Here is a 10,019-nt window from a genome sequence, read left to right as displayed (position 1 = left end):
ATACCTTTGTTGGTGCTAGCCACACCCCACAGCACAGACCACACCCCACAGTACTGGTCACATATCACTAGTCATACCCTCACATCAGTCGTCACACAATAGGCCCTTCATAAATTTCAGCTCCAGTCCCATCAGGACCTTAATCTGGCACTTTTGGCAATGGAGCCTGGGGATTTTATGGTTTCCCTGGATGCATATCTGCATGTGCCTATTACGGCATCCCACCAACAATTTCTACAGTTTGCAACAACATTACCAATTTCAGGCACTACCCTTTGGTCTATCAACGGCCCCTGGTCTTCACCAAAGTAATGGCGGTTATGACAGCCTACCTCAGGCGTCAGGGAATCAGAATACTACCATATCTGGACGACCTTCTGATATTGGCACAGTCTCCAGATGTTTTACAATACCATCTCCAACTGACCATTGCCTCCCTCCAGAAGCATGGCTGGATCATCAATTGGAAGAAATCCTCTCTTACTCCAACATAGCAGATGGTACATCTGGGGGTACTTCAGGATTCTCAGACACAAAGGGTGTTTCTGTCAGAGGACAAGATTGTGGCCCTATCATTGCGAGTACGCTCTTGAATCTTCCATATGATGCTTAGGGCACGGAAGCCTGCCTCTGCTCGCATCTATTATACCCCTTACAGACATCTCGAGAATCCCGGGAATTTGGCCTGCCTCAGCCAAATTCCCGGGTAGCCGCGTCTGTCTGAAAGGTACATGTTCCCGGATAGCCGCCCCTGCAATCGACTAGGGTTTTTCCCGGGACTTAAGTCCCGGGAAATTACCCTGCTTCTGTCTGAATGGTGCTACCCGGGGATTTACTCCCGGGCTTCGCCAAACAGCTCCTGATTGGCCAGATGCGGCTGCCTGTTGATGAGATCATCAGCAGCAGCCGGACAGTGGAGGGCAGATGCCATAAAAGCTAAACATAGCTAAACATAGCGCTAAAAAGGTAGTGCAGCGCTACACGGCAGATTTGGGTGCCACAACAGTTGCAGAGAGACCCTCAACACTACTTGGTGCTGACAGAGGAGAAAGTGCAGTACCACGTGTTTGGCGAGTGGTGCCAGGTGTGTAATTTCTAGTGATAAGCGGTTCGGATTCTGAGGAATCCGAACCGCTCTGAACAGGTGGAATCCGAGTCCACCCGAACACAAGTTCGGGTGTTCCCGTCTGACTCGGATTCCACCTCGAGGCTGAACGTCACCCATCCGGCGTCGGATTCTCGCGAGACCTCGCGAGAGCCGGGTGACGTTCGGCCTCTATAAAAGGCGCGGCGCCCGGCTGTCAGCGCCATTTCGGAACACGCTTAGTAAAGTTAGGTAGTGAGCGACTAGTGAGAGGGGAAAAGTGAGTTAGATTAGTTAGAGTAGTTCAAGTTCTTGCCACTGTGTGCTCCGTGACTGGGCTTAGCCCACTGAGTGCATTAATATTTATATTATACAAGTTCCGTGACTGGGCTTAGCCCACTGAGTATTCTATTATTTATATATTATACAAGCTCCGTGACTGGGCTTAGCCCACTGAGTGCAGTAATAATATTTATATTATAAAAGCTCCGTGACTGGGCTTAGCCTACTGAGCGTATTATACAAACTCCGTGACTGGGCTTAGCCCACTGTGTGCATTATTTATATTATACAAGCTCCGTGACTGGGCTTAGCCCACTGAGTATTCTATTATTTATATTATACAAGCTCCGTGAAAGGGCATAAGCCCAGTGAGTGTATTATACAAGCTCCGTGAAAGGGCATAAGCCCAGTGAGTGCATACAAGCTCCGTGACAGGGCATAGCCCACTGTGTCTATTATACAAGCTCCGAGAAAGGGCATAAGCCCAGTGAGTGCATTATACAAGCTCCGTGACAGGGCATAGCCCACTGTGTCTATTATACAAGCTCCGTGACAGGGCATAGCCCACTGTGTCTATTATACAAGCTCCGTGACAGGGCATAGCCCACTGTGTCTATTATACAAGCTCCGTGACAGGGCATAGCCCACTGTGTCTATTATACAAGCTCCGTGATATGGCATAGCCCACTGTGTCGATTATACAAGCTCCGTGAAAGGGCATAGCCCACCGTGTCTATTATACAAGCTCCGTGAAAGGGCATAAGCCCAGTGAGTGTATTATACAAGCTCCGTGAAAGGGCATAAGCCCAGTGAGTGCATACAAGCTCCGTGACAGGACACAAGCCCAGTGAGTGTATTATACAAGCTCCGTGACAGGGCATAGCCCACTGTGTCTATTATACAAGCTCCGTGAAAGGGCATAAGCCCAGTGAGTGCATACAAGCTCCGTGACAGGGCACAAGCCCAGTGAGTGTATTATACAAGCTCCGTGACAGGGCATAGCCCACTGTGTCTATTATACAAGCTCCATGAAAGGGCATAAGCCCAGTGAGTGTATTATACAAGCTCCGTGAAAGAGCATAAGCCCAGTGAGTGCATACAAGCTCTGCGACAGGGCACAAGCCCAGTGAGTGTATTATACAAGCTCCGTGACAGGGTATAGCCCACTGTGTCTATTATACAAGCTCCATGAAAGGGCATAAGCCCAGTGAGTGTATTATACAAGCTCAGTGAAAGGGCATAAGCCCAGTGAGTGCATACAAGCTCCGTGACAGGGCATAAGCCCACTGTGTCTATTATACAAGCTCCGTGACAGGGCATAAGCCCACTGTGTCTATTATACAAGCTCCGTGAAAGGGCATAAGCCCAGTGAGTGTATTATACAAGCTCTGTGAAAGGTCATAAACCCAGTGAGTGTATTATACAAGCTCCGTGAAAGGGCATAAGCCCAGTGAGTGCATACAAGCTCCTTGACAGGGCATAGCCCACTGTGTCTATTATACAAGCTCCGTGACAGGGCATAGCCCACTGTGTCTATTATACAAGCTCCGTGAAAGGGCATAGCCCACTGTGTCTATTATACAAGCTCCGTGAAGGAGCATAAGCCCAGTGAGTGCATACAAGCTCCGTGACAGGGTATAGCCCACTGTGTCTATTATACAAGCTCCGTGACAGGGCATAGCCCACTGTGTCTATTATACAAGCTCCGTGACAGGGCATAGCCCACTGTGTCTATTATACAAGCTCCGTGAAAGGGCATAAGCCCAGAGAGTATATTATACAAGCTCCGTGAAAGGGCATAAGCCCAGTGAGTGCATACAAGCTCCGTGACAGGGCACAAGCCCAGTGAGTGTATTATACAAGCTCCGTGACAGGGCAGAGCCCAGTGTGTCTATTATACAAGCTCCGTGAAAGGGCATAAGCCCATTGAGTGTATTATACAAGCTCCGTGACAGGGCAGAGCCCACTGTGTCTATTATACAAGCTCCGTGAAAGGGCATAAGCCCAGTGAGTGTATTATACAAGCTCCGTGAAAGGGCATAAGCCCAGTGAGTGCAAACAAGCTCCGCGACAGGGCACAAGCCCAGTGACTGTATTATACAAGCTCCGTGAAAGGGCATAGCCCACTGTGTCTATTATACAAGCTCTGTGAAAGGGCATAAGCCCAGTGACTGTATTATACAAGCTCCGTGAAAGGGCATAGCCCACTGTGTCTATTATACAAGCTCTGTGAAAGGGCATAAGCCCAGTGAGTGTATTATACAAGCTCCGTGAAAGGGCATAAGCCCAGTGAGTGCATACAAGCTCCGTGACATGGCATAGCCCACTGTTTCTATTATACAAGCTCCGTGACAGGGCATAGCCCACTGTGTCTATTATACAAGCTCCGTGACAGGGCATAGCCCACTGTGTCTATTATACAAGCTCCGTAAAAGGGCATAAGCCCAGTGAGTGTATTATACAAGCTCCGTGAAAGGGCATAAGCCCAGTGAGTGTATTATACAAGCTCCGTGAAAGGCCATAAGCCCACTGAGTGCATACAAGCTCCGTGAAAGGGCACAAGCTCACTGTGTCTATTATACAAGCTCCGTGAAAGGGCATAAGCCCAGTGAGTGTATTATACAAGCTCCATGAAAGGGCATAAGCCCAGTGAGTGTATTATACAAGCTCCGTGAAAGGGCATAAGCCCAGTGAGTGTATTATACAAGCTCCGTGACAGGGCATAGCCCACTGTGTCTATTATACAAGCTCCGTGAAAGGGCATAAGCCCAGTGAGTGCATACAAGCTCCATGAAAGGGCATAAGCCCAGTGAGTGCATACAAGCTCAGTGAAAGGGCACAAGCCCACTGTGTCTATTATACAAGCTCCGTGACAGGGCATAAGCCCACTGAGTGTATTATACAAGCTCCGTGACAGGGCATAGCCCACTGTGTGTATACAAGCTCCGTGACTCCAGTTCATAGTGATAAAGTAATATGGATCACGAGAATGAACCGAAAGGAGAGCAGAAACAACAAGCAAATGCTAGCATTGCAGCGGCTGGAAGTCCATCACTTTCATCTAAAGCTGATGCTCAAGGGCGTAGAGGCTTTAAAAACTTAGGGAACCTGAAATCAAAAAATTTAGATTTCACAGGGGTAAAGACAAAAAAAAAACCTCTAAAGACTACTACTATTGCAGAGAAACAGAAAATTGGCAACATACCATTCACCACACGTAGCGGCAAGGAAAGACTCAGGCTTTGCCCTTTATTTCTGAGTGGTGGTTCTGCAACTGTCAGTGAGGCATCTTGTGCCTCTCATGATGATAAAAGACCTTTTCAATAAGACTATAGAAGTGTGAAAAAATGTAAAACCAATAAGGCAGTAGAACAAACTGTGATTTTTGAAACACAAATGTCAGAAATCCCTGAGGAGAGTCTAAGTGGGTCCACGAGTGTCATTGCTATGTGTAGGCCTGACCTTTCAGAGAAGCCGCCCTCCACAGTTTCTTTTCCATCTGTAGTTGTGGGGATGAGCAGTATTGCCGAGGACATAGAAATTGAGGATGCCACCGTGGAATTGCAAGAGGATGAGAGGAATATATGTGCAGCTGATGCTGGCACTAATGAGGATGTTGAGGATGAGGATATTATTTGTATAAGACAGGCACCAGTGGAAGCAGCTCTTGGCCAAGATAAGAAGGCCATTGCCTTGCCTGGGCATAGAACCAACAAATCCACATCTTTTGTGTGGAATTACTTTTACCCAAACCCTCACAACATTTGTCAAGCCATTTGTAGCCTCTGTGAGACCACAGTTAGTAGAGGTAGGGACGCTAAGCATCTAGGAACCTCTACGCTATTACGTCATCTGCAGCGAGCTCATGACAGGTGTTTGATAACAGAAACTACTGCAAAAAAAATAACAACAAGCAGTCCAGCATTAGCTAGATGCCTTCTCGCTACTAAATCCCAGCATCTGCAATCTCTGCCGACAGCACCTTCCTCCTCAATATCTTCAGGAATAATCAGTGGTAGTACAACATCCAATTTGTTAATGCTAAGTCATGGTGACTCCTCCAATTTCCAGGACACCTCAGAAGAAACTGAATCTTTGAGCGCTAGGCCTGCTGCTGCTGCTGGTGGATTTTCATCCCAGAAGTGGACCAAGAAGACTACTAGTAGTATACCAAAAAAACAATTGACTGTTAAAAAATCTCTTGCAAGGGGAAGCAAGTATGAAAGCTCTTACCCTGTCGCACAGCGGATCACTGACGCCATGACAGCTATGCTAATATTAGATCTGCGTCCAATATCCGCAATTAATGCAGTGGGATTTGCACAGCTAATTGAGGTCATGTGTCCCCGGTACCAAATTCCATCTCGGTTCATTTTACCCGAAAAGCCATTCCTCGGCTGTATCAGGACGTTAAAGAGAACCTAATTATTGGGCTGCAAAATGCTATTGTACCCACTGTCCACTTAACCACAGATATGTGGACAAGCGGTAGTGGACAAGCTAAAGATTACATAACTGTGACGCCCACTGGGTGGGTGAATCGCCTTCAGCAGCAGCAGTATCTAACAAACAACACCAGCTCATTCAGAGGCAGTGCATCACCGGATTCAATAAGAGGCATACCGCTGACAACCTCTTAGAAAAACTAAGAGATGTCATAGAAACATGGCTTACTCCACTTGGACTCTCCTCAGGATTTGTGATTTCTGACAATGCTACAAATATAGTGAAAGCATTACAGCTGGGTGAATTCCAACACATCCCCTGTTTTGCTCACACAATAAACATAGTGGTGCAGGTTTTTTAAAAAACGACAGGGGCGTGCAGGAGATGCTGTCAGTGGCCCGAAAAATTTCGGGACAATTTCGGCATCCAGCAACAGCGTGCAGGAGATTGCAAGGACAATACCATCTAGCACTACCTTTCATTTCTGCCACTGCTGTGTGGTATAGTTTCATAGATGTGCTTTAAACTGTGGTGTCTGTGCCACTGCGCCGCTGCTCTGACGCTTGGTAACCAGTCAGCTCACTGCAACCCTTAGCCAATAATGGTGAAAACAATAATTTAAGTTGTGAGGTGGTCTAAATTGACTGTAAATGACTGGAAATTAATGTTATTGAGGCAAATAACACTCTAGGAAGAAAAAAAAGCCCAATTTATGTCATTTTAGATTTTTTTGCCGATCCAAATCCAAATCCAGTCACCGCAGTTTGGCAAATCCAAATCCAAATCCAAAGTCGGACGACGAATTAGAACCAAATCCAAATCCGGCAAAAATGGCGCACATCCCTAGTACTTACTGTTTTTTATTACCTTATTAAAAGATCTTGTTTCTTATTATATATGGCATATATTTTAAAATACTGAAAACATTATTAATACACCATACAAGAGATTTATTTGTTATTCATTTGCTTATTTATTATTATTTTTTTTAATTTTCTGGGTTTACTTTAGCGCGGTAATCTTTCTTTTTTCTGTGTACAGGTGGTTGCTGATCATGGCACATTGGAAGGACGAGGAGGTCCGTGAGCTCTTACATGTGAGGGGAGAGGAGGAAATAAAAGCTCAAATCACAGGCACTGTTAAGGATGCCATGATCTATTGCAACATTGCCAAAATCCTGGCCAGCCGGGGTATTGTGAAGACACAGCAGCAAGTCCTTAATAAGCTGAAGAGCCTAAAGAAACAATACACAAAGGTCCATGACCACAATCGTAATCGCAGAGGTGTGGGAAGGATGGAGTGGCCCTTATACGATTTATGCACTTCGGCTTTTGGGCATATAGCACCATGCAACCCCATTGCTCTATCTTCTTCAAGTGATGCTGGCACACTGTCTGCAACAACGACATGCACGCCTTCAACAACTCCTGAGAGCAGCCAGCAGAGCCCGGCATTATCGCAGGTCCTATTTGATGACCCAGATGAGGACTCATCTAATATCATCATCATTGAACAAAGCACTGACACAGATGTGATCTCTCCAACGCAAAGGCAAGATTCTGATTCCGAGCCACAGACCCAGGGAGACAAGCCCACCCTACGCGGTAACAGTAAGTTTAATTCAAATAACTTATGTTCTGCTGCATAAATCTATGTAATGTTGTAGTTCAATTTCTAGTATATAGTAGAAACCGTATTGTTTCTGCGTTTATCTTGTAGTAGAGGATGGGCACCGCATGCAAACAGACGTGCTGCTTTTTGAATTGGAACCATTGTTTTTTACATCTGTTGCTCAATGTTTTCTCTCTTTTACTTTCAGTTTTCACAGTGCCAACACGTAAAAAGAAGAGCAAAATTGATGTTGCTACCAAAGCCATGACAAATATTCTTTGTGAACAACTACGCGACCTAGATTCGGAATGGCAGACACAAGAGGATGCCAGACTGCAGTGGTTCATGGCCAATGAGAGAGAAATGCAGAGTTTTTTGCTAAAGGAAATGATGGCTATGCAGGAAAGGCTTAGTCGCGATAACCGCAAATTTTTTCTCAAATCTTGAGCACAATCCACTACAAAACAACACATGTTCCACCACCCACCCATTTTGGGCACCAAGCTAATTATCCAAACTCACTTGGGGAACCATCCCAGTATGTGCAACAACCTCAGTCTCCCACCTCATTTGAGCATACATCACAGTATGACCTGCACGCTAATTTCCCCACAGCATTTGGGCAAACTACATACAAGTATGCTCGACAAGCAAAGCCCCCCCAGCATTTGGCCAAACATCCCAGTATGTGCAATAAGCAAAGCCCCACCCAGCATTTGGCCAAACATCCCAGTATGTGCAATAAGCAAAGCCCCCCCAGCATTTGGCCAAACATCCCAGTATGTGCAATAAGCAAAGCCCCACCCAGCATTTGGCCAAACATCCCAATATGCGCAACAAGTAAAGTCCCCCACAGCATTTGGCCAAACTATATCCCATATATCCAAGCATCCGCAAACACCTCAGTCACCCTCAACATTTACAGATAGTACATTAGATAATGTACTCGAAGGTCAATTTAAAGATACTTTGCCAGCTCTGTCACAGGAACTTACTCCTGACAAAAGCCCAGGGTTTACAGTTTACAGAAATAGTTAACCGTGGTGATCAAATATATCTAGTGATGTTAACTAGACATATCCCATATGATGATGTTGAAAATGTTATGGTTACTGCTTTTGTAATTTTTTTTTTAAGGATATTGAGTTGGTGTAAACAAGGATCTACCAAAAATTCTGGTCCTATTTGTTTTTATTTTAAAGGCTTTTTTAATGCCTCACAGCTATATGCGCACTTAACATTGTTCTCATTGTCTACGCTTCTACAATATCAATCCATGCATACATATGGAGTACTTTAGGTTCAGAAGTAAATGTGCACTTTTATTTATTTTTATACTATTGTTTGGTTTTGAATTGTGTTGTATTTTGTGCAACATTATTTCCTATGTAAGAAATATGGAAGTGCTTTCAAACTTTGTATGCAATTTAAACAAAAGGCTTTTTTTAAAATAAAACATTTTTTGAACAATTCAAAAATGAAGTTTTTGTATTTATTACAATAACACCATAGAATTAATGTTTTTTGAAATGGTGCTTCTAATCAATTCTATGTCATTGGTTCGATAAGCAAGTGAGGTTGATGAAAGGGTAGAAGGATCACTCCCAACAGGCTCCTCCACGATGTCCCACTCTGGCAGATATTCTTCTCGCTGTATCTCTCAGATGTTATGCAAGATACAGCCGCTACAACATCAGTAATCAGCCGAATGTCCACATCGTTTCTTTTTAACAAGCCGCGCCAACGTCCCTTCAGTCTCCCGAAAGCATTTTCAACAACCATTCTAGCTGAACTGAGTGTATGGGTGTAGGCGATCTGCTCGTTCGAAAGCACAACCTGTTGGCTGTACCCTTTCATCAACCACCTTCGTAATGGATACGCAGCATCCCCAATGATGTGGACTGGTATCTCCACTCCATCCACAAGCTTGGACTTCTGCAAATGGAAACAAATATTACAGTTATTATTAAAGGCTTTACAGGTAACAGTGTTGTAATACACTTGGTACAGGCAGGGGCGGATTGGGAACTAAAAGTGTCCCTGGAAAAATTTCTCGAAGTGGCCTCACGTGGACGGCACCAAATCAACTGTAGGTGTAACCAACATCAAATTAGGTGGGTTAGTGCATCACTATACCTGGAGACATCAGTGATAGCTAAGTCTAAATCTGACCATACACCAAATCAACTTTCTTCCAACTGTCCAACTAAAATGGTGCTCCACACACACACAACCAACTTTTTCATCAGACCAGCCAATATCGTTCAATCATTCATTATATCGTCCAGTGGATATGCCGTCAATGACCAGCGATGCGCGCTCCCACTGGTCATAGATGACTTCGCTCATCGCCCGAACCTTTCGGGGATGAGGGAGGGTGTTGGCACTGAACGATATATCGTTCAGTGTGTGCTTAATGACATTAACGACATTGAGCACACCACTGCCGGCGACACACTACACGATATCACTCATGGAGTGAATCGTGTAGTGGATATGCCCGTTTAGATATGTGACAGACGATAAATAGCTATATAGATAAATACAGAAAAAGATGTTTAATACTTGAATATCTTACAATTTACAGCATTTTTCT

The 10,019-nt window shown here is 44.9% G+C and overlaps 1 protein-coding gene across 1 annotated transcript; it reads left to right on the top strand.

Annotated features, from left to right (window-relative positions):
- Nucleotides 1-6,928: 6,928 nt before the first annotated feature.
- LOC148505430 (uncharacterized) lies at nucleotides 6,929-8,773 on the top strand. The gene is made up of 2 exons (XM_088448260.1): nucleotides 6,929-7,422; nucleotides 7,632-8,773. The coding sequence occupies exons 1-2, from the start codon at nucleotides 6,963-6,965 to the stop codon at nucleotides 7,868-7,870; spliced, it is 699 nt and encodes a 232-aa protein (XP_088304386.1). The 5' UTR covers nucleotides 6,929-6,962; the 3' UTR covers nucleotides 7,871-8,773.
- The last annotated feature ends 1,246 nt before the right edge of the window (nucleotides 8,774-10,019 follow it).

This window comes from Taudactylus pleione, unplaced genomic scaffold, assembly GCF_031769625.1.
Source record: "Taudactylus pleione unplaced genomic scaffold, aTauple2 ptg000454l, whole genome shotgun sequence".
NCBI classification, from domain to species: Eukaryota; Metazoa; Chordata; class Amphibia; order Anura; family Myobatrachidae; genus Taudactylus; species Taudactylus pleione.
Note: the sequence above shows the minus strand (reverse complement) of the source record. Positions and strands in the feature narration are given on the sequence as shown.